Source organism: Anabrus simplex, chromosome 1 (genome assembly GCF_040414725.1).
Source record: "Anabrus simplex isolate iqAnaSimp1 chromosome 1, ASM4041472v1, whole genome shotgun sequence".
NCBI classification, from domain to species: domain Eukaryota; kingdom Metazoa; phylum Arthropoda; class Insecta; order Orthoptera; family Tettigoniidae; genus Anabrus; species Anabrus simplex.
Genome location: NC_090265.1, coordinates 1,564,791,725 through 1,564,817,117, shown reverse-complemented (window position 1 = coordinate 1,564,817,117; position 25,393 = coordinate 1,564,791,725). Strand labels below are relative to the sequence as shown.

The 25,393-nt window shown below is 40.0% G+C and overlaps 1 protein-coding gene across 1 annotated transcript; it reads left to right on the top strand.

Moving 5' to 3' along the window:
- The first annotated feature begins 35 nt into the window (after nucleotides 1-35).
- On the top strand, nucleotides 36-7,104 carry LOC136880807 (probable cytosolic Fe-S cluster assembly factor GK14772). Its single transcript, XM_068225584.1, has one exon. The coding sequence runs from the start codon at nucleotides 91-93 to the stop codon at nucleotides 1,540-1,542; it is 1,452 nt and encodes a 483-aa protein (XP_068081685.1). The 5' UTR covers nucleotides 36-90; the 3' UTR covers nucleotides 1,543-7,104.
- Nucleotides 7,105-25,393: the final 18,289 nt, after the last annotated feature.

The following is a 25,393-nucleotide window of genomic DNA, read 5'->3' as shown; positions in this document are numbered from 1 at the left end:
TTGACGTTTTGAAACATCATCGTTGTAAACTTGGTTGTAAATTTCGTTCCCGTTCTGGATCTGTCCTTTGGATCTGTCGAATATTTCAGGATGTCGCGATTTAGTGGTGCTCTTCAGATTACTGACCTTGACGATTTTATCACTCCATCGCAAGAATGTATAAAACCTGTAAAAATTGATAAAACAAGCAGTGGAACAGGAGCTAAAATAAAAATAGAGTCTGATGGAGGTTATGTTCAAATGCAAGAAGGAGGTGAGACAAGAAGATTACAGAAAGTTGAAATATCCCTTTCAGATTGTCTGGCCTGTAGTGGATGCATCACATCAGCAGAAAGTGTTCTTATTACTCAGCAGAGTCAGGAAGAACTGCTGCGAGTGTTTAGAGAAAACAAGACTTTACAGGAGACAGGAAAAGAAAACTTAGCCAAACTTATTGTAGTATCATTGTCTGTCCAACCGGTGTTATCTTTAGCAAATGCATATAATTTAGAACCAGATGAAGCTGCTCTAAGGTTGTCAGGTTTCTTCAAAGCGTTGGGAGCCAATATGGTTTTAAATATGAATATTGCTGAGGACTTTGCTCTTGTAGAAAGTCAGCATGAGTTCATCAAAAGATACAGGGCAGCTGGAGAGGGTGATTACGGTGCTATCCCAATGCTTGCATCATCTTGTCCAGGTTGGGTGTGTTATGCAGAGAAGACCCATGGGAAGTTCATATTGCCATATATTTCAAGTACGAAATCCCCACAGCAAATAATGGGATCTCTGGTTAAGTATCATATTGCAGCTAAGTGTGGAAAGTTACCATCTGAAGTGTATCATGTAACAGTTATGCCATGTTATGACAAGAAATTAGAAGCATCAAGGGATGATTTCTTTAATGAAGAGTTGAATTCTCATGATGTAGACTGTGTTATAACAGCTATTGAATTGCAGCAGATGTTGGAGACAGACGGCCACCACTTATCAGAGGTAAATGAAGCTCCTATAGATTGGCCATGGGAAGAACCAAAACCTCTTAACAATGAATTATGGGGTCATGTGGGTTCAGGATCAGGGGGTTATGCTGATCACATCTTTATTCATGCAGCAAAGGAACTGTTTGGCCTAGAACCATCTGAATTTCAGTATAAAACTCTTAGAAATCCTGACTTTAGGGAAGTAAATCTTGAAAAGGATGGTCAGGTAGTTCTGAGATTTGCAATTGCAAACGGTTTTCGTAATATTCAAAATTTAGTTCAGAAAATTAAGCGTAAAAAATGTGACTATCATTATGTTGAAGTTATGGCATGTCCATCTGGCTGTCTGAATGGTGGAGCTCAAGTTCGACCTATGGATTCTGTTACACCCAAGGAGGTAATTACACGTCTGGAGACTATGTACAAGAGTTTACCTTGTATATTACCGGAAAATAATAAGTTAGTTATGAAACTGTATGATTGTTGGCTTGGAGGTATGCATAGTGATAAAAGCTCAGTAGTGTTACATACTCAATATCATGCTGTTGAAAAAATGGCTACTGCTCTGAATATAAAGTGGTGATACATATATTGATTGGTGAAAGTAAAAGAAAACCAACACAGTACATGCCGAATATGTGGTGGTTTATCTATATTTATCAAAGTTGAAGTTTGAAAGTTTGGGATTGCCAGATAACTGACTGTTGTTAACCCTGACCATTAAGTCTAGGAACTAGTGTGTTTCTGGGGCTTTAGGCTGCCAAGATAGCTATTTTGCTGTGTACCTGTGGAACTACCTATTATTTTGGTAAGGAGGAGAATTGACTCTAACATTAAACATCATTGGACATTTATATTATAATAATAACAATAATTTTGTGTGGTTCTTATTGTCCTGGTGCAGCCCTCAAAAGACAGATCCTCTAATGAGGGTGTATAAGAAACTGTGTGTTTGTGTAGTGAAAGTGATTTTGTGTATGAATTGCAGGAATGCTGGGGACAGCGCAGACATCCAGTAAATATGATCACCATGTGCTCCCCTAGTCATATAGTGTATCTTAACACGCGAGAGGTCGCACCCGTTTTAGAACGCAAGACGTCGCGCGAAGGCAAATTGCTCGCGCTTCATATTTTAATGAGCTGCTATTTTCCTTTGGCGGTGAATGCTCTGATAAAAATATTAATATGTACCCTGTGTAACTGCCTTTCGACTAGTACTAACATAATTACCCAGTAACAATATTTTCTCAATGTAAAAAAAAAAAATTAATGAATTTTGTCGCAAAATCTGGTAAAGGTACGAGAGTTTTTAAAGAGCGTGAGAGGTCGCGCGTGAGCAAATTGCCGCAATGTTTCCATTTGTACATTTCAATGAATGATTTGGTCACAATTCAAGATAAAACTACAGCACCACACTTCACTGAAAGCCACCATAAACCTCATGAACTTTACTTAAGAAACTTTCTTGGAAATGCAGTCATGTAAGAATGCACTACGCGAGGGGTCGCGTGAAGGCAATATGCCGCAGCCGATGCAAGAGTAAAAGAAAACTTAAACTATTCCGGAACGCAGCAGGCAATTCACTGACGATAATCAACGTCAGGCAAGAGAGAGGGAGGGGAGGGATGAAATGAGAGCCCTAAGCCCTACAGCGGCTAGCAACGAAATTATTAACAAATATTTGAAAGTGCGGCAAATTGCCGTGGGTGCAACCTCTCGCGTGTTAATTAGACCTATACCGACAAAAAAAGTTATGTAAAGACCGATGGTGCAATTGGATTGGCAGAGAAAATTTTCAGTTTAAATAAAATGAGGTTAATATATTAATACCGAGTGCGCAATTCAAATTGACACACTCACAATATTTGCTCTGTCAGAGTGCAGATAGCTGCCCACCGCTCTGCTGAGGAGGAGGGAATGGAGGGGAAGTGGGGTGTATGATAGATAGATAGAGACAGAGATAATGCTCAGTGCGAATGCACAAATTTCTCATTTGTTTAGTGCGGTCACTTCCCAGCCCCAGTAGACAGTATACAGTTTGTTCTGTCCATATTGACTACAGTACTAAGTTTGTGGTATAAATTTGGTAAATTGGTGAAAATGGCTCTATTTTGGTACGCCAATGAAGAAATGGCTGATATGCACCTAGCCTATGGCACAGCAAACTGCAACGGAAGAGAAGCCACATTGATTTATGGCATCCAGCACTCTAATCATTCAACCTTCATGTCCATTGGCAGGTGACTGCATGAAAAAGGGTAAAAGAAAACCCCCCATGCTACAGTAGTATGCACATTTCAGTATTGGTTTTGTGTCAATATTTTGGCTAGCATTGTTGGTAACTTGCGCCATATATCCTTCCGGTATTAATCCAGCCCGGGGGCCACTATATTCGTAATGTTATAAGTGGGTGTAAATTAATGCAATCTTACTTGGAGAGCGTCTGAGAGGAGAAATGTGTTCATTGCGATGTCCAGGAACCCACAATCCCGCCCCAAGAAGTACATTTACTTTTATAACCTAATGAAGATTATTACACGCTATATTCATTTCTAGTATTCGGGAGATAGTAGGTTCGAACCCCACTGTCGGCAGCCCTGGAAATGGTTTTCCGTGGTTTCCCATTTTCACACCAGGCAAATGCTGGGGCTGTACCTTAATTAAGGCCACGGCCGCTTCCTTCCCAGTCCTAGCAATTTCCCGTTCCATCGTCGCCATAAGACCTATCTGTGTCAGTGCGACGTAAAGCAACTAGCAAAAAATATTCATTTCTCAAGTAGCTTCTTGTATTCTTATTGGCCAATGTAAAGTGGCACGTGATCTCCTTCGCGAGAAGGAACTTCATCATAATGCGTTACCAACCGCAGCACAATAAAAGCGCAAGTAAATGTAACATGTGAAGAAAACAATGTACAGCGTTCAAGTTAGGAATGCTACAATTTTTCGGTAGAATCACTGCCTGTATTATTCTGAGCCGTTCCTCTGTTTGGTATTCGACAGTGAATGTGAGCGTGTCATAGTGGCGCTCCACCACATTTTACTCGCAGTGTCACGCAGTACTTAAATTATCATTATCCAGTGGGCCAATTAAATGGCCTCTATACTCAGCCGATATAACTCTCATGGACTTTACTTGTTATGTGAAGATCAAAGTAGAAGGGTGGAATATTGAAGATTTACTATAATCAAACCACTGGGCATATTGTTTCTTTTGCTCATTACCGTAAAGGAATGAACGATCATGTGGCAGTAGCGATGGGTCTTCGTTCATGTTAAATAATGAAGAACATTACTGAGACCAACAGATGAGAAGAGAAATGATAGGGTGCATTCCTTGACTCACAAGTGTCACAATTTGTGTGATCTTGTATGGTGTGTGCAATTACTGCTGCATAATAAACAAACTGGATATTACCTGTAAGAGACAAGGACTATTCTGCACCCATGCAGAACATTATCTCTCTCTCTCAGTCTATCATACACCCCGCTTCCCCTCTCTTCCCTGAAGCACAGCAGTGGGCACCACGTTAAGCTCAGGCACAGCAGATATTGTGAGTTTGTCAATTTGTAATTGCATGCCCGGAAGTAACAAAGTAACCTCATTTTCTCTGCCAATCCAATTGCACCATCGTTGTTTATTCCTCATTTCGGTGTAATTTAGATACACCCTGTCCAGTGTACTGTTCAGTGTTGTAAATGTCAGATAATAGTACAAAAAGTATTTCCACACCTCTACTCGTTCTTTGTAACCTATTCAGTATAGCTAATAGCATTTCAGAGTTTCTGCAAGTGAATTGATCACATGTAATACGTTTCATATTGATTCGTATTCACATATAATGGGGTTGGAATGTTCTATGGAAATATAGTTGCATTATTTTTATGTGTGTATTGAGCAGGTGGATCACTTATACCCCATTATATGTGAATTGTTGATGGTTGGCTCCCTTATCGTAACGGTAATTGCTGGAGTGAAGGGTGGCACCTCCATTCCTGGTTCATATGTTAGAATCATAGAAAAATAATATTTGTTGATACTTGAAGTAGCATAGATGAGAGATCCTTCCTCGATGCTTGCCAGGGACCAACCTACCTGCCCCAAAAAGTATTGTTCCTTATGCTAGGCATACAGCCTCACACTACAGATTGCCACCATTGTCTTTGTTTCTATTGGCCTGCTGTGATCAGCTGTGAAGAAGACAATGTTTATATTATCTCTGATAGAGCTTGCATGATGTATGGCTATAGGGTTACCAGATTCGGTGAAAATAAGGAAAGAGTGGCATTTCAACTAGACATGGCATTGACTATTAAAGCATGCACCACCTAATCTTACTTTTTGTCACATTTTAGCTGGACTTAAGAGGATGCTAGAGGCCTGTTTACCTGGGGGTTCCCTCTTTACTTGTCGCCAGCATTTAGTCATCACTAGCTAGACATAACCAATCCTGCCCAGTAGTTTTGTCACTACCTGGATTTAACCAATCCAGTCCAGTGGTCTTGTCACTAACCGGACTTAATCTATCCGGACCAATAGTGTTCTCCAGATAAATATTTTATAGATGTAACCTGTGTATAATGCTGACACTGACAGGCCTGGAAGCTCTTCGGAGCCACCAAAGTGTTAGATCTATAACCTGTACTTTACAAACTAGGTATCAGTGTTTTACCATTCCGTGACCTAACTTAGCTACATTTCTCTTGGCAAAGGCTGCAGCATAATTTAGCTTTCGCTTCTGTCTGCCTCAGTCTCATTAAAGGCTGTAATAGTATCAAGGATACTCAGGTATTAGTGATACGCCAGATGCCTGGGCTATGAATGTTGTGAACGGTATCGCTTGTAGAGTTAATGGTACTACAATTGCACTTTCTGGCTCAGTAAGGAAACCTGTGGAAAACTGCCTCACTCTTTATCTTGCCTAGCATGTCTCATGATAGTGCTGCCAAATGGGACAATTAATTTCCTCACATGAGTTAGTAAATCTTTAGATAGTGACAGCTTCGAAACATCCAAATTATGAACTCATCATTCCTTATGCCATAGGAATACTGGAAAGGGAAAAAAACAAGCAGTTTTCTGGCTTAATCATATAACATTTTGTACTAAAAGTGCACCTTCATTTGTACATAACTACTGCATCCTACTTCATTATCATCATCGTCATTATAATTAAGAGAAAATAGTTCTGTCATTCTATATTTTCTTTTAGTCAAATTTAGCATAATTGTTCTTCCATTAATTTGTTGCAGTCTCTCTTCATTTTGCCTTTGCTGGTGGGACCTAGTGTTTACAGTGTACAAAGTCTTCTGGTATGGGCTAGAGCAATTTTGTTACTTTCATTGACCTGTCTCAGTCTTATCCTTGGCTTTGACAATATGAAAGTGACTGAGGTATGAGTTGATGCTAGTAATGCCATTCATTATGCAGCCAGTCCCTGCTAAGAATGGTGTGAAAATGTTGCTCATAGGGTCGGGTGATGCATGCATTCCGGTGGGCTTGGTAGACTGATATGTAATAGCAACGTCTGGCTCTGTGAGGAAAGCAACAGGAAACTACCTTACTCCTCACTTCCCTAGTACGCCTCTTCAGCGATGCCTAGGCCATCTATGACAGCTGATGGCGGAGTTGTTGAGGATCCAACCAGCCTTAGGGCTGATGACCAAACATACATACATCTATATCAAAAAAGGCTTTCACGGCCGCCATTCCAGCTGATGAGTCCAAATGGCACGCCTGGACGAAACTCTGCATAATGCACACGGCCTAACCACCCAAAAGCTGGTTCTATTCCTGTGATTATAAGATACATACATCTCTTCATTCATGATTCTATCTACCCACCCCACCTTCAGCATTTTTCTGTAACACTACATTTCAAAACAAGGTTTAAGCAAGACCAGTGAACAAGAATGCCAGAGATATATTCTATCATTCTAACTGAAACCATTTAAATAGTCTATTTGTTTTTAAAAAAAAAGTTACATAAATCAGTTATAACTTTAATTTAATGTTTTAATTGTTACAAAATATATGTGATCAGTAAGAAGTTCTTTCTCCCTCTTCGGTACCATTGCTTGTTTCTGATTATTATTATTATTATTATTATTATTATTATTATTATTATTATTATTATTATTATTATTATTATTATTATTATTATTATTATTATTATTATTATTATTAAAATGTTTAGAACCTTCAGCAGTTAGGCATTCTTTCTGTTCATTGTCAATAACCTTACAGTTTTCACAACTATCCCTTTGTATGCACCATCACAGTCAGTGGCGTAGCTGGGTAAACTGGCGCCCAAGGTAAGTACTAACTTTGCTACCGAATTCTGATACTTCAAATTAGGTGTGTTCTTATTACTTGTTTTAACAGCAGACATTATAGTCATCAGTCTATAGACTGGTTTAATGCAGCTCTCCATAACATTCTATCCTGTGCTAACCTTTTCATTTCTATATAACTACTACATCTTACATCTGCCCTAATCTGTTCTTCATATTCGTACCTTAGTCTACCCCTACTGTTCTTACCACCTACACTTCCTTCAAAACCCAGCTGTATAAGTCTTGGGTGTCTTAAGATGTGTCCTATCATTCTATCTCTTCTTTTAGTCAAATTTAGCCAAATTGTTTTCCTTTCATTAATTTGTTTCAGTATCTCTTCATTCATGATGCTATCTACCCACCCCACCTTCAGCATTCTTCTGTAACACCACATTTCAAAGCTTTTATTCTATTTCTTTCTGAGCTGGTTATCATCCATGTTTTACTTCCATATAATGCCACGCTTCAGAAGAAAGTCTTCAAAAACGTCCTCCTAATGTCCATATACAATGTTCAAAGTGAACAAATTTCTTTTCTTAAGAAAGGCCTTCTTACTTGCATTTTATATCTTCCTTACTTCTACCATCATTAGTTATTTTACTACCCAAGAAACAATACTCATCTAGTCCGACTCGTTGGCTGAGTGGTCAGCGTTGAGGCCTTTGGTTCAGAGGGTCCCGGGTTCGATTTCCGGCTGGGTCGGCGATTTTAATTGCCTCAGATTAATGCCTCTGGCCCGGGGACTGGGTGTTTGTGTTTGTCCCAACATTTCCCTCGTCATATTCAGACAACACACTACACTATCAACCACCACAGAAATACGCAATAGTGCTTACATCCCTCTATATAGGGTTGGTGTCAAGAAGGGCACCCGGTCGTAAAACAGGGCCAAATCCAAGAAAGAAAGAAAGAAAGAAAGAAAGAAAGAAAGAAAGAAAGAAAGAGAGAGAGAGAGTGTGTGTGTGTGTGCGGGCGTGCGCGCGTGCGCGCGCGACATAATTTGCACCCACGACCCGACAGGTGTGGGGAAAAAGAGGTAGAAACCTTACACATCTACTTCCTTTAAGACTTAATTTCTTAGTCTAATATTTCCTGCATCACCTGACTTGGTTCAACTGCTCTCTATTACTTTTCTTGTGGACCTATTTATTTTCATCTTGTATTCCTTCCCTAAGACTGTCCATACCATTCAGCAATTTCTCCAGACCTTTGGCAGAGTAGGATAAAATAATATCATCGGCATATCTCGGGGTTTCGATTTCCTCCCCTTGGACGTTGAGTCCCTTTCCAAATTCCTCTTTAATTTCCTTATCACCTGTTCTATGTAAACTTTGAAAAGGAGCGGGGACAAACTGCAGCCTTGCCTCATTCCTTTCGGGATTGCTGCCTCTTTTTAAAAGCTCTCAATTCTTGTCACTGCAGACTGAATTTTGTACAGATTGTACATAATTCTCCTTTCTCGGTATCTGATCCCGATCACCTTCAGAATCTCAAATATCTTGGTCCCATCAACATTATCGAATGCCTTTTCTAAATCTACAGATGCCATGTACGTGGGCTTGTCTTTCCTAATTCGATCCTCTAAGATCAGACGTAAAGTCAGGATTCCTTCCTGTGCTCCCATATTTCTTCTGAAAAATTGATCTTCTCCCAACTCAGTTTCAAATTGTCTTTCCATCCTCCTGTATTCCGGCTCCATGTCTCTATTTTAGTGTGGTGGCCATGGTCACAGGGGTCCCAGGTTTGATTCCCGGCAGGGTTGGGAATTTTAACCATCATTGGTTAATTTCGCTGGTACGGGGGCTGGGTGTATGTGCTGTCTTCATCAATTCATCCTCAAATCCTACAGGCATCAAATCAAAAGACCTGCACCTGGCGAGGCGAACATGTCCTTGGACACTCGTATTATTTGTGTTTCTAGTTGCATAAAGGTTATATCATGAGATAGCTTTTATTCGTTAGAAAAACTGGGGTTGAAAAACTAACTAGGGAAAAAAAAAAGAGAAGAAGAAATTTCCTTCAGCCTACCAGACTGCTGTAAAGAAGGCTAACAGAACTGTTCCTGTCACCATCTAGTGTACAGAATATCAACTATGCAAAAGATCTATTACAGCGCCCTAGTTTTCGGTCTCAAAATCTTTGTGACGTTAGGCAGTGGAATTCATTCTTCTGTAAATAATGTGTTTAAATTTTGCAGGCATGAGATACTAATTTAAACCCTCTCCAGCATTGGCATTCTTAAAGGAATAGGTATAACAACAACATTCTGCCAAAAATCGGATGGCACTTCTCCTGTATCATACATCTTGCACACTATACAAATAACTTCGCCATGCTAGTTTCTCCTAAGGCGCCTGACTCGTTGGCTGAATGTTCAGCGTACTGGCCTTCGGTTCAGAGGCTCCCAGGTTCGATTCGCGGCCGGGTTGGGGATTTTAATTGCTTCTGATTAATTCTTCTGGCTTGGGGACTGGGTGTACGTGTCCATCCAAACACTCTCCTCATTATATTCAGACAACATACCACACTACTAACCACCACAGAAACACGCAATAGTGATTACATGCCTCCATATAGGGTTGACGTCAGGAAGGACACCCAACCGTAAAACGGCCAAATCAACATGTGCGACACAGTTCGCAGCCGCGACCCCACAGGTGTAGGAAAAGAAGAAGAAGCTGGTTTCTCCTAAGGCAGTCAGTAATTCTGAGGGTATGTCATCAATTCCCGGTGCTTTGTTCCTACTTAGGTCTCTCAAAGCTCTGTTGAATTCTGACCTCAAAATTGGGTCTCCCATTTCATCAGCATCAACAGCCTTGTCTTGTTCCAGAACCTTATCATCTACTTCTTTACCTTAATATAACTGTTGGATATGTTCCTGCCATCTTTCTGACTTGTCTTCTTTTCCTAGAAGTGGTTTTCCATCTGAGCTCTTAGTATTCATATACCTAGTTTTTCTTTCTCCAAAGGTTTCCTTGATTTTCCTAGGTCCGTACAACCTTCAACATCCTTGCACTTCTCTTTCAGCCAGTCTCCTTAGCTTTCCTGCACTTTCTATCTACTTCATTCTTTATTCACCTGTATTCTTTTCTGCACTTCTCATTTTTTGCATTCTTGTACTTTCGTCGTTTATCAGTCAGGTCTAGTATCTCTAACGTTTCTTCAGCAGCCTTACTGATCTCATTCTTCCTCTACTGTGTTTCCTTCAGCCTTTTCATTTAATCTTTGTGTAACATGTTCCTTGAAACAATCCCTCACACTCTTTTCTTTCAACTTGTCTACATCCCATCTCCTTGCATTCCTTCCGTTCTTCAATTTTTTCAACTTCAGGTAGCATTTCATGACCAACAGGTAGAGGTCAGAGTCCATGTCTTCTCCTGGGAAAATCTTGCCATCTAACACCTGGTTTCTGAATCTCTGCCTAATCATAATGAAGTCTATGCGATACCTTCCAGCGTCTCCAGGTCTTGTCCAAGTATACAGCTGTTGTTTGTGGTGTTTGAACCAAGTGTTAGCAAGGACTAAATTATGATCAGTGCACAAGTCAACCAGCCAGCTTCCTCTTTCATTCCATTATCCCAGTCTGATTTCTCCTACTGTATTACCTTCTCTTTCTTGTCCTACCACTGCATTCCAGTTTCCCATTATAATTAGATTCTCATCACCATTTACATATTGTATTAAATCTTCTATCTCTTTATTCACTGCTTGACAAAAAAAAAAGTTAAGCACCCAGAAAGAGTGGTTGAAAGTGAATGAAACTAAATTTGCTGAAAGACCATATGCCTTTATTGAACTGATTACAATATACGATGAAAAAGACAAGGCCGTTAGTTACAGATAGAATGTTGGCGCCAGGTCAGTAGGGTTACATGTGATAAATCTCATAATTAGACCGTATTGAAGATAATGTATTAAAGTTAAAAACTTTATATTACCACCTATTCAATACAAAAATAATGCACTCAATTATTTATAAAATATTCAAGAGGTACGTTGGTTAATAGGACATGTTTCATTCGTCTTTGCGAACATCATCAGCTATAAATACACAAAGCTTAAGGTCAGGGCCCTGAGTTTATTTAAATGGTTAAAAATGTCGTTATATTAAAAGAATGGTAAAGTTGTAATAAAAATGGTTGTATAGTATTAAAATTAGACTGTAACATATTATACAGATTAGCATCAAAGATTTTTCATAAAGTACAATGAATATTAATAATCTGAAAAGTGAAAACAATCATAAAGGTTGTTAAAATAGAAATGATGTAATAGTAGACATTAAAAAGAACTTCGATGTTTGAAGCGTGGATTAATTGCAGAGTTGTTGGGTATAAACTTGAAGTTTGAAATCCGTTAGGCCGGTGAAAATATTTGCTAGCGATGACAGCGTGAATAGGACAAGGCAGGCCACTTGTTATTGCCTCTAGTGAATTGTGTTGAATTGAGACAGATAATATTGTAGGCACTAAAATACGTCCATATGTGATGCATGGATAATGTTGAAAGCATGAACTTGAAAATTATCACTGTAACATCACCTGCCAACAAGTATTTTTCTTCCTTCACTCACTAAAGGTTCAATGCATTTTGTGTTAATAAAAGGTACATTTAGCTGAGTGTTTTTTATTTAATCTTGTTAGATATTTTAATTACACTCCACTTAGTCAAGTATCTTTAGAGGACATAACATTTATCATTTAAAATGAGTATGAATACATAGCACCTCAAATCTGCACGAATACACATACACTCACAGCAGCGATTGTCAAATTGAGAAAAATAACATTTTTTAACTAAGTACTCAAACTAATAAGCATATAAATAAGGTAAACCCTGAATTCAACACTTTTTAACTTAACATAAAGAACAATTAGTATCGAACTTATTATAGTTAATTATTGCAGCTTCAAAAGAAAAAATATGAGTTATTTGACATGTAGATTACAGGAAATGCAATAATTTAAGAATATCTTGTTATACATCTAGACTTATGTTCTGTTGGAGATTAGATATTAACTCGTGTTAAACGATAATAATGCCACCCAGAGAAGATTCTTCTTTACAGCAATCTTTCGTAAAATGTCCATATATCTTTTCTGGTTCGTCTATTTGTAACGAATGTTTTAGTTCTCACATACAGCAATATTATTTTGGTGTGAATTTCATGGAATTGTGTGGACCTAAAATCACGTCATCAGATGAATCGTAACACACAACCATCTACATTCCTTTTTGTCAAAGTTGGTAACTGCTAGCTTCTGCAAGTGCTTAAATGTTTCTGCCTTTAGCCTTAATGAGATCGAGAACCTCTGTCAGAATTCCATGTTTACCCTTAAAAATGCTTGGCCGAGTTTTGAAAGGTTGAGCAACAAGGTAGAGGATATCTCTGTTTTCGCAAATAAATATACCGTATACCTAAAGAGTGAGAGAGCTCTTAAAGTAAGGGCATTTGCAATGTCCTTGAGACACCACATTACTCCTCTTGGTTTTTCCTCAGAAGGGATCGAATTTGGCCTGGAGAGAAACATTGACCACACACTTCAATACACTACGTACTTTTTTTTTATTGTGCGGAGATAGTTTCGTAAAAGGTACAGCATATTTTGTAACATGGGACTTGTTCAAAGCCATAAATTATTTCCTTAATGACAAATTTTCCGTCTTCAGTCTCTGTCTTACCGTTTTCAGCGAAATGAAATGGCGTATGGCTTTTGGTGCCGGGAGTGTCCGAAGACATGTTTGGCTCGCCAGGTGCAGGTCTTTTTCTATTTGACGCTCGTAGGCAACCTGCATGTTGTGATGAGAATTAAATTATGATAAAGATGACACGTACACACAGCCCCGTGCCAGCGGAATTAACCGATGATGGTTAGAATTCCTGCCCTGCCGTTAATCGAACCCGGGACCCCTGTGACCAAAGGCTAACACGCTAACCATTTAGCTATGAAACCAGACTCGGCCGGATGATTTCTTCTTTGCTATTGTCAGCTACCTCGAGGAGCGTGTTTACTCGTTGACTGGTGATGTTCTGTAGACCTTAATGTAATAATTTCTGTGTACAAGTAGAAAATCATAGAGAGAAGGAAATATAGTAACAGGAATACCCTATTCACAATAATTTCCGATTTTTTTCCCATTCAGAATATCAGTATAGTAATTATTTTAATGCCACTAATGGTGCAAATGTTGTCAGCTGATCGTCATCATTTCTTGTACTTGTAACATCGATGTCATTTCCATGCCAGTTAGAAATATTTTGGGAGGGTACAGCATCTGCCTTCAATTTCTTTTTTTAATGGCAAGCCCAGCATTTTGTTTTTTAACTCCCGTTAATTGTTACGAGGGAGGAAATGTACTGATCAGATTCAAGAAGTGTTAGGGTTCATTTTATCAGCTCTTAGACACCATAACATCCGTTTAGCCCATAAATAATATTTTTTTAGAAAGCCATGATAAATTCTATTCTCACCGTAAGACCTATCCATGTCGGTGCGACGTAAAGCCACTAGCATAAAAAATTCTATTCTCAATTTTACAGACCATATTTTTATACTCTGCAACAGCGCCATTATTCCTGCTTTTACTAATTTTACTACATATTCTAAACTTCACTCACACATTGTACTAACTAACTTAATAAATACGCATTAAACAATTAAACAGCTGTTATATGTTTAATAAATGGCCACCCACATGAGGGGGACAGGGCATAAATTTACTCTCATAGAACAGGATTTATATATCTTAAAAAGAATTGAGAAAGGTAAACTCATGACAGAGTACGAAAACATATTCATATTTCTTGACCAGCAATTCAAAAAAGATAGGAACTTAAAAGATGTCATTGAAAAAAAAGAGTCCGGTGTGCTAAGTTGGGCTTATCAGTTGGTACCTAGCACACCTACCAATACGCATGGCTAGTGTATACCGTGGAGGTCACTGCGTCGGCCAAGCAGGCATCAATTGTTGGTAATGGGTCAAAGTCTCTCATAGTGCATTGGCACTGCCGGTGGCTCCAAGTAGCCTACGCAGTGGCCTCCACGGGAGAAAAAAAACACTTGGATCTTTCGTCAACATCTTTATATAAGAGGATGTAACTTCTACAATATCCCCTATTTTTGATCGGTCCGGGTGACGCTACAACTATAACTTCGCACCTCCCCGAGCCAATTACGCATATCTCCTGGCACAAAGTTGGAAGCCGGCCTCTCCAACGACAATGTATACCTGCCTTGTTCCGGTGTGGATCCCGCCTTTTTTGAAGAAGACATTCTCACCGATCTTCGCACAGCCAGCGTCCCAGTTCATGATGTTTTCAGGCTCTTGGATGGCTCCACTTCCTTACAATCAATGCAGATTCTGGTCTATCTATGCAGCAAGGACCAAATGCTAAGCCTCCAAGCCATCGGCGCGACTCTTAACCACAGATTGTACAAAGTGGTGCATACTCCTTCGTACATCCTCGATCAGCTCTTCACAGACCCATCTTCTCTTCCAACCGTCAACGAATCTCAACTCCGGATATCGCCACAGCCGCCATCACCTTCCCTCTCCACCTACCCCACAACTACTACCACCACGACCACTACCAAGTCCACCGAGCTCGATAGCTGCAGTCGCTTAAGTGCGGCCAGTATCCAGTAATCGGGAGATAGTGGGTTCGAGTCCCACTGTCGGCGGCCTGAAGATGGTTTTCCGTAGTTTCCCATTTTCACACCAGGCAAATTCCGGGGCTGTACCATAATTAAGGCCACGGCAGCTTCCTTCCAACTCCTAGGCCTTTCCTATCCCATCGTCTACATAAGACCTATGTGTGTGTCAGTGCGACGTAAAGCAAATAGCAATAAAAAGCACTACCACGTCCGCCTATACCTCATCCCATATTCTCGTCACTACTACCACAACTTGCCACCCTCGTCCATCATGGCATCATCTCTCATAATTTCCTCGACTTCCGCACAACTTAGTCTCCAGCAACTCCCTGCCACCTCCTTGGATTCGACTGCCTCAGCACTGCCATTGCCATCACCATCTTCACAAAAAGACACCATACGAGTCGCCGCCACAGCTTCATCGCCCCAGCAACCTCCACCATCATTCCATGCCATGTCTAGTTGTGTTCTCCGTGGCATCGAACCTGCTATCTCCGAAAGGGACATCATACGGGAACTGCAAGCAGCAGGCGTCCCCGCCCATCGCGCATTTCAAATTCACAATGCCAACAGACCTACATCTATGGTGTGGCTACACCTTCCAACGCCTGATTAGCACCGGCGCCCGTATCTACAGTCATCACTACAGAGTGGAGCCTTCTCGTTCTCCACCCCCAACTGTTTGCTCTCAACCCAACAATTCCTACCGTCGCCCCCGGCCAGCCCCTCCACCTGTTCCACCCCCTCCCCAAACTAGCTTCTTCCTCCCACCCCTTCTGACATTAGACCTCCTTCGCTTTCTTGCCACTTCCCTCTCTAACATCACGGCTACCCTTCATCTCCTCACATTGCATCTCCACCTTGGAATTTTCTTCTAACCTACGTCGATGACCTCCTTGCCTCTGACTTCCCATTACAGAATGACGGATGGCCACATCTGTACACCCTTCGCCGCCTCTTTGCTTCCGACACGATGATCCATTGTAAGTACTACGCAGTGGTGCCAACTCCTCCGTACATTCAAGCCCAGCTCTCTGAAACTCCCACCCTTGTCCCAGTTGTCCACAAGCCCACATCCCGGATAACGCTTCTGCCATCAACACCCTCCTTCCCAACACCGGCCACCATTACCACTACCACCACCACGACGTCCGCTAATACCCTTTCTCCTCTACCTGTCACAACGGTTACCACTTGACACCCATCACCTGTTATGTTGTCATCTCTCCCAATTTCTTCACCCACTGCAACTCCCTGCAAGCACGCCGGACTCAACTGTCGCCGCTCCGCCATCAGTATCTTCGCCAGCCAACACCACAGCAGCCGCTGCCCAGACATCTTCGACCCAATCATCTTCACCGTCCCCTCCAGCTGTATATAGTTGTGTGCTACGTGGAATCCCACCTGAAATCTCCGACAGGGATGTTCTACAAGAACTTTGTGCAGTGGGCGTTCCCGTCCGATGTGCTATTCGGATTCGGAACGCCCCTGGCCCTATATTTATGGTGCAGCTCCAGCTACCTACATCTGATGCCGTCCACCAGCTCATCACCACCAGTGCCAGTGTTCATGGCAAACATTATCGAGTAGAACCCTCTCATTCCCCACCCTCACCCGGTCGCCAACCTGGCCAACCCCTCCTCCTGTTTACCCATCTCCACCAGTTTGTCCACCCCTTCCTCCAATTGGTTTCATCTGCTCACCCCTCCCAACTTTTGAACTCCTTCGTCTTCTCATCGCTTCTCTCAATCATATGACAGCTACCCTCCATCTCCTTACCTTGCACCTTTACCTCGGCACTTCCTTATGAACTTCATGTCTCCCACTTGCACTCCACCTTTTCCCTCACACCCTTCCGTAAATCACCTATTGTCTCACATGTACTTCTGAATTAAATAAAGCAATTGTTCAATCCGTAGGCATAGGCACAATTCTTTTCCCATCTCCTCCTTCTTCCATCACATCTCCCCAACCCGCCCACATCTCTTGGCCAGAGAGAGGGCGTTACCCTCTAGGTGGCCTGCCCCATCCCTTCAGGGTGGGGAATGAAAACTTTTTTTTTTTTTTTTAAGCCTCTACTTGGTGAGTGTGCTACGTACCAACGTATGAGCCCAACTTGGCACATGGGGGTGAAACGCTGGCAACCAGGAATGCGTTAGCTGGGAAATTTATAATGTCCAATAACGGACCATTTATATTGGTATTACTTCCACATACATAGCAGAATGTATCTGGATTGTTCTTGCAGCCACGTCATGGCTTGTTGATAGATGCAAGTTCAATAAGAATATTAACACAGTACGTGACTAACATATGGAACGCTTATGAAGACAAAATTCTCTTTTCACTAGCAAGCGAAACACAACTCAGACTGTTGCGTACGAAGCACAATGAGAGAATGTCGCCACTCAGCCAAACCGTGCGTTATGTTAAAACCGTTATGTTTTATATAGTTGCTGGCTCTACGCGCTGAGCATGATAATACAGGACTACGAGATGGCTGGAGGACATCAAATTAATAAAAGAATATGGAAATCTAAATTAAAGCAACACTCTCCCTAACTACGTAAGAAGTGCATTAGTGCATGTGATGAAATAAACATATTATAGGATATTTGAGAAAATGTGATGTGATAGGGAAAAATTAACATCAGATCCTGATTCAAGATGCAGAAGTCATCCTAAAAAGCAAAACAGGATGGCAGCAATGAAACCATCGCAGGACAGTGTTATCACATTGAATTTCCCCATGTAACAATAATCACCACCACCAAGGTCATAGACTAGGTTAACTCAAACCATAGAGTAGAAAGTGAAATACACTGACTGACAGAGCAAATGCAACACCAAGAAGGAGTGGTCAGAACTTTATGCCAATTGCAGGGTAGACTGACGTCACTGAGGTATGCTCATGATGTGAAATGCGCCGCTGTGCTGCGCACGTAGCGAACGATAAATGGGACACGGCGTTGGCAAATGGCCCACTTCGTACCGTGATTTCTCAGCCGACAGTCATTGTAGAATGTGTTGTCGTGTGCCACAGGACACGTGTATAGCTAAGAATGCCAGGCCGCCGTCAACGGAGGCATTTCCAGCAGACATGACTTTACGAGGGGTATGGTGATCGGGCTGAGAAGGGCAGGTTGGTCGCTTCGTCAAATCGCAGCCGATACCCATAGGGATGTGTCCACGGTGCAGCGCCTGTGGCGAAGATGGTTGGCGCAGGGACATGTGGCACGTGCGAGGGGTCCAGGCGCAGCCCGAGTGACGTCAGCACGCGAGGATCGGCGCATCCGCCGCCAAGCGGTGGCAGCTCCGCACGCCACGTCAACCGCCATTCTTCAGCATGTGCAAGACACCCTGGCTGTTCCAATATCGACCAGAACAATTTCCCGTCGATTGGTTGAAGGAGGCCTGCACTCCCGGCGTCCGCTCAGAAGACTACCATTGACTCCACAGCATAGACGTGCACGCCTGGCATGGTGCCGGGCTAGAGCGACTTGGATGAGGGAATGGCGGAACGTCGTGTTCTCCGATGAGTCACGCTTCTGTTCTGTCAGTGATAGTCACCGCAGACGAGTGTGGAGTGTGGTACCAAGGAATGTCCGACAGCGGTGAAGTAAAACCTTTCTTCTAACAGTATTCCTATCTTTCATGCTCCATATGACAATCTTTTAGATTGGAGACTATTTTGCTAGATCTCATCTGCTGAACTCTGTCATTGTGAATTCTATATCCTATAATCATTGATTGAGTTAAAAAGTTATGTTCCTAAGAATAAAGTCATGTAGAATTACAGACCATTACCAAGACTAGGCCTACATATGAGATGACTATTCTTGCAGCCTTTAGGTTTCGAAGCTAACTACAGTATGTAGTTTGAACTGGAATATGCAGCACATCAAATCTAAAAAAGTACATTAGTCTCGCACTTACCAAAGATTTTAACCTAGAATGGATTGATCAACTGATGTGCTTTATGTGTCGGGAATTAGTGCCGTTGGCAATGCTTGATCATGTTATAGAAGAGGACTTGTTGAGATATTTCTCATAGAGTAAAATCACAAGGAATTGTATGTTTTAACAAAAATGGCATTGTTAACATCTCTTCACTACTGAGACTATATTTGGCTTGAGATAGTTAGGAAGATCTTTTTATAAAGTGCATAGTTCTTTCTAAAGTGCTCTTTGAGGAAACTAAGTTTCAGTATAGACAGACCTGAAACAACATACATTTCAACAGAGAAGAGGAAGAAAAGATAAATATAGGTAAAGGCACATTGCAGATAAGTTCATAATTATACCTGAAGCTATGCTAATATCGTATTCTGTATTACTATTGAGCACCAAGAAAGGCTGGCATACAGTTAGCTTACTCCTAATTTCAGTTCTGGATAATACTGATACTCAGATATTTGCTATTATGCTACACCTGAGGTGCTCAGCTGGACGCCCGTTGAGGCTAGCCCAATGCGGCCAAGCTGGCATGACAAATGCGGGCAGCTTACGTAGAAAGCATACGTCACAGTGAAGCAAGAGAAAGGACACACTTTGTAGGGAAGGGAGTGAGCATTACCATTCAATTGTGATTACGAAGCTCTCCTCCAGTACTCAGCGAAATTGTGATTGGGGTGCAGTATTTAAAATAAAGTGCTATAATCGAAAGAAGAAACCTGACCTTTTGAAGATATTCTGAATTGATTTATACTATGCTCGATATAAACAGTCAGTTTTATTTTCTTATATTTTTCATTCAAAGAAAACTGAAATATTCTAATTTTTTTGTTACCATCTACAAAGGTTTAAGCATACAAACTATGATTTATAATTCCTTGGATGGACATGACAGTATTTCCATTTTTTTAAAAGTAAAATTTGTGTTATTCATTAAGCATAACTCAAAAAGTTTATTGTTGATTTTGCACAATGTTGTAGTGTTGTGTGACTTTTTCTATTCACTGAATTTCTGCAAATAGTATTTAAAATTAACAGGTGTCCAATGATAATAACTTGCCTCTAAATGGCAAAAGGGAGTTTCATCACGAGTGAGGACGTAGATTATTTACTATCCAAGATTAAAGCACAATAACGATGGAAATGTATCTACCAGATAGATATAGAGTATGCCAAATAAATAACCTAACTGATGTTATTCCTGGTAAGCACGATTGGATTGTTGGTGAGTTTATCAGATAATTTAAACCCACAAGCCACAGCTTATCCACCTTAACTCCATATTATATTAGAAATGCTTCTAAAGCACCTCTTAAAATCGAATAGTGTAAATTGTAACAAACAATAAAGTAGAGTGCAATACATCCACCTTTGCAATACAAAATATGCTGCTAGTTTAAAATTACAACATTATTTGGTACCGGTTTCAACGTCTCAGATTATCATCAGCCAAAATTGGGCAGATAAACAAAGATATACACGATTTTAAAATACAGTCTATAGACTCTGTACTGGCAATTTGCCCAGTAGCTCTTTGAAAAGAAGCAGTGGGGCTGAGGAGCTGGACAGATAGGCACGATAAAATAATAATGCGCAAAATTTATTTCATTAAAGGGACTACTTGCTTAACTCCATTAACAATATGCCTTAAGAATCAAGAATGATACAACAAGCATTTGCATAGTAGTACAATCAGACAAGTTCTCACACATACTTAACCCATTAGCATAGTAATACATAACAGAGGGATCCAGCCCTCATAAAATAAGACTTCATCATTTCACAATATTCAACTCATAAGGGCTAAACTCCTCAATAACAAGTTAGAACCCGGTAATTTTAGAAAAATCTGGCATTAACCATCTAGTTAAAAACACTTCGTATAACAAGAAGGTAAGAACAAGCCCAGGGCTAAACACACCAAAGGTAATAAGAAAAAACCTAAGACTTTGCAAGATACACTAGCACCTTTCATACTTCGAGAAAGTAAACATATGAGAACATAATAGTCTTTTACCAAAGTTAATTACAAGCCTTCAAAAGTTAATATGTAGGCCTAAGTACAATTTAAGGTCAGTTTAACCATATTTACATTTATTTGTCCTCCAATTCAAAAGGACGAAAACACCTAAAGAAAATTTAAGTCGAAGTAGACTGAAATACATAATACTAGAATCTGAACAAGTCTTGACTTACTTTGAACCGGGCTTCAGCCTTTAAAACACTTGACTTAACAGGGTCTTCACTCATACAAATTATGTTTACATATGGTCAATAAAATAATTTTTGACTACCTCAGGCCCGTCCCAACATCTACATTGCAGGGGGAAACCTAAAGATCTCGCTTTCTTACCTCCACACCGGAGATTGCCCACTTCAAGCCACTGCGGGACCAGCCCACAATGTGCAGCGTTCAGCTCAACACAAAGAATGACCACGAGCACAGTCAGCCGTCACCCTGCCTGAGACCGGCCAAGGTCACGTGCTAAAGCGACTCGCCTCTCATTGAACAGCCAAGAGGAGCAAGGAGCTTTGCCATGGGGCATGGAGTCAAGAAAGGGAGACCAAAATGGCAAGGGCAAATACTCGAGAGCAGGAAGAAATTTCCAATTACCCTGGAGCCATGAGGGACAAGGGCAAAAATCACTTTATTATAGGTAGGGAAGAATAGAAGCCAATAAAACATATACATTACAACACATACAAATTAAGATAAACAGTTCACAAACACAGCTTGCAAGCGTATTACAAGAATGGTCTGGCTACATAAATGATGAAGAGGGGGGAGAGGAAAGTTTCCCACGGTACAGACCCTAATGGTTAAAATATCAATGGTTGGATAAAATACAATGCGTGATGATACTTGAGGAGAAAGTAATTCTCAAGATATTTTCACAAGTTAAGAACTTGTTAGTTATTTGCAAAATAGAAGGTGATAACCTCTGCAAATATTTGAATAAGTCTTAGTAACTTTGTGGAGCTTAAGTCTTGAATGTGGCGCTGTTAGCCACGGGATGAATTTTTAAAATGTTGACGTATGATTGCTGCTCCTCTGTAGAGTGTTGACATTAAGATGAAAATACGTAGTCTTAGTGGTAACTCGTGACACCAGTCTTCATGAGGTGAAGTGCTGAGTCGTAATGTGACTGAGCAAGTGAATCTTTTACAAGTATGGATATTAAAGTTGTCAAATGACAAAAGGTTCCCAATCCAATACGGGATCTGAAGTATGAAAAAGATAAACCAAATTAGAATAAGATACTGGGAAAAGGGCGAGAAAGTTAATCTTTAGTGAAGGACTCACCTCGATCGGCCTGCTGTACATTACAGAATCTAAAGAGGAACTGAGGGCTTGGACTTTCTTGAAGCAAAGACAAGGTTAAGGGGGGAGGGGTGGGTCAGGAGGGAAGGGGACCAAAGTTGAAGTTCTTAACATAAAATGAAAATTGTAATTCATTATGTGCATTATAAAAATATTTGAAGCTGTAGGCCTAAATTTACTGTATCCGGTCAAAATACATAAACCGCAATGAACATCAATAACTTATTTCTTACAACATAAATTGAAAATGACGTGGATTTCTGCCTTCTTTCTTTCATTGTTTTCTACCTCCATTTTAAATATCACCGCAGTGATCGATAGTGACTGGAAGAACTTCACCCAACCTTCATGGCTTGTGACGTAGCCACAAGGTCACTGTGGTTGAATAGCATATGCTCATCGCCTGCCTGCCTGCCCGGTAGTGCTGGGCGTCCGCGCAACGGAATTCCCAGCGTGAGCCCCTCTGTGCTACACTATACAAATAAAGGCAACCAGAAGTTCTCAGAATTCCAACAACATATATAAACGTCCATTAAATGAGGATTTGATTGACAGAACAATTACAAAGACTGTAAACCATTCTGCTACATTGTAGGTAATGCCAAAGAACAAATAAGTGATGAATAAAGTCACATTAATATAGTTGGGAACATATATTGGGATAAATAGAAAGAGGAGATGAGGACAGACATGAAAACACAAAAGAACAAGGACTATCTCCACTTATTTATAGATTGCTGTCTTCACATAGATGGGTTCAAAACTGAAGATCTGTTCAGATGGCCCCTTAATGAGTACTGATACCTGCACTCCTGATGCAATTGGGAAGAAGAAATTGGCCTGTTGGAGGCTGAGATGAAATGGATGTACAAAAACTGGGTTTGATAAGAAGACAGCCCATCTACATGAAGATAGAGAGATTGTCTCTACTTTGTTGTGTTTTCATATTTATGCTTGTCTCCTTTCTGTTGATCCATCTTCCACACGACCACTCCTTGTTTTTATCCTAATATGTGCTCATATCCAAGTTCCTCTCTTTCTGTATATCAATTCATTTTACTACATTAGTACATCCATTTTTACAGCTCCTTTTCCTAATCCTCCTGGATGTTAACGATGGTTTTCATTTTTTCAAACCATATCTTTGACTCAGGAATTCTTAAACCAAGACTGTGGAGATGTGTCAAAATTTTAACATGGTTACAAATTAGAGCATAATGATGGAATGTAATATTTTTAACAGCTTTCTACCCCAATTTATTTAAAGAACAATATAAATATTACTTATTACTATATAAGATAATGCCTTTATCCTTGATGGTCTAGATAGTTTAATGTAACAACATCTAATCCATTTGAATCTTAGTGTAACAAAATCATCTGATTCCTAGGCCAAATGGTCAATGTACTGATCTTTGGTTCAGAGGACTCTGGATTTGATTCCCAGCCAGGTCCGGGATTTTAACTTTGTCTGCTTAATTCCTCTAGCTCAATGACTGGGCATTTGCATTTGTCTCAAGAAAATACAACACTCATTGAGCCTTGGTTAAATACACAAGGGAGAGGAGGTTTAACAAAATTATATTGAGGAATATAATTTGGTTTGCAATCAATAACTCCAAAACCAAAAGACATAAAAAAGGAGGTTATGATATCTATGTAACTTATAAAGTATTTGACATCTTACATTTGCATAATAAAATGGTCTGAATCCTGAAAGAATAACATGGTAAGGGAGAGGCTCAAAATTTGAAGCTGGAATTATTTTGAAAAACCATCAATTTGACTGTCTACATATAAATTCCAACCCCTCATATATGGCACATTTGGAAAGATTACTCTCAGCGTAAGGTATGGTACTGCAATGCTTGTCCAATGACCCATAGGGTTAAAGTTATGTGGGGTCAAAAACATGAGAATTTATTAATTCGCTTCATATCCACTTATGAATAGAAGTTCCTACCCATGATATGTGTATCAATGAATAGAGAAACTTACACATTACCATTGCTGTAGATTTAGAACAATTAGGACAGAATTTACAAGGTGTACACAATTTTGAAAATTAGTAAATGTTGTGAAATATTTGCTTGGGCTAAATAATTAGCCACCTGTGTCACTAGGCAACCAGCCAGATAAGTTAGTTTGCAATAAATAACATCAATAACATAACAGCCATGAAGACTAAATCAGTTAATCAGTTTTTATTTATTGAAATGACAATGGACCACTACGATACCATTTGTCTCTTATTGTACTTATCATCCGCCACTTGTATATAAAATTATACTGAACTGACTATCTAAGATGTCTTTCATTTCACTCAAAGTCAGACTTGCGTCAGACGAATGTTGTCACGGAAACCCAGTATACAGTCCTTCACCTGTCCCCACCTATATTTTTTTTTAAAAAAATATTAGATGCATAAGAATGTAGCCAAAACAGATGTTACAGCATTGATTCAAGCATCTCAAAGCTAGAAACCAATGAATATAATCCACATAGACAAGCAATCAATGTGATAGTGTGTGGGAATCAAGAAGACGTTTATAAAGACAAGTATTTTCATATTTTCTATAACCTCTGACTGCACATTTCCTTTCTGTTCCTTACAGTGGGTTTGAGATTGAAAATAATTTACTAACAGTGCTAAGATAGAGGAACAAATTTTATAATAATTTTTTCCATTATTTGGAAATGATCAAGAGCCTAATTTCATGAAGTCTTACATAGATAGTTAAGGGCAAAAGCAGAAACAGTCTTGTTCCTTTATATTAATAGCTGTTTTGGGAATTTATGGGAATTCCCTTCATTTTTGTTACAGAATGTACCTATTACTATACTATATTTAAAAACTGCAGGGTTGCGGTGTTAACGTGACCGTTAGTTCTTCAAAATGTGTCTCGTTAGTGTCTTGAAGCAACATGTTTTTCCTGCAGTAATGCCACCTGAAAGGAGACACATTTTCAATGAATAAATAAATAAATTAGATGGATAGCTCGATTGACAGATACAAAAAATTATGTCTTTCATAGAGCAGTACCACCTAAAAGATCTTTTTTTCCGTAAATAAATATAGATTGATAGATATGTACAATGTCTTTCCTGCAGTAATACTACTTGAAAGCAGGCATATTCTCAGTAAATTAATAAATATAGACAGATAATCA

Bases quoted from the DNA above. Each gene is read 5' to 3' on its own strand.
- LOC136880807 (XM_068225584.1), top strand. From the start codon at position 91: ATGTCGCGATTTAGTGGTGCTCTTCAGATTACTGACCTTGACGATTTT.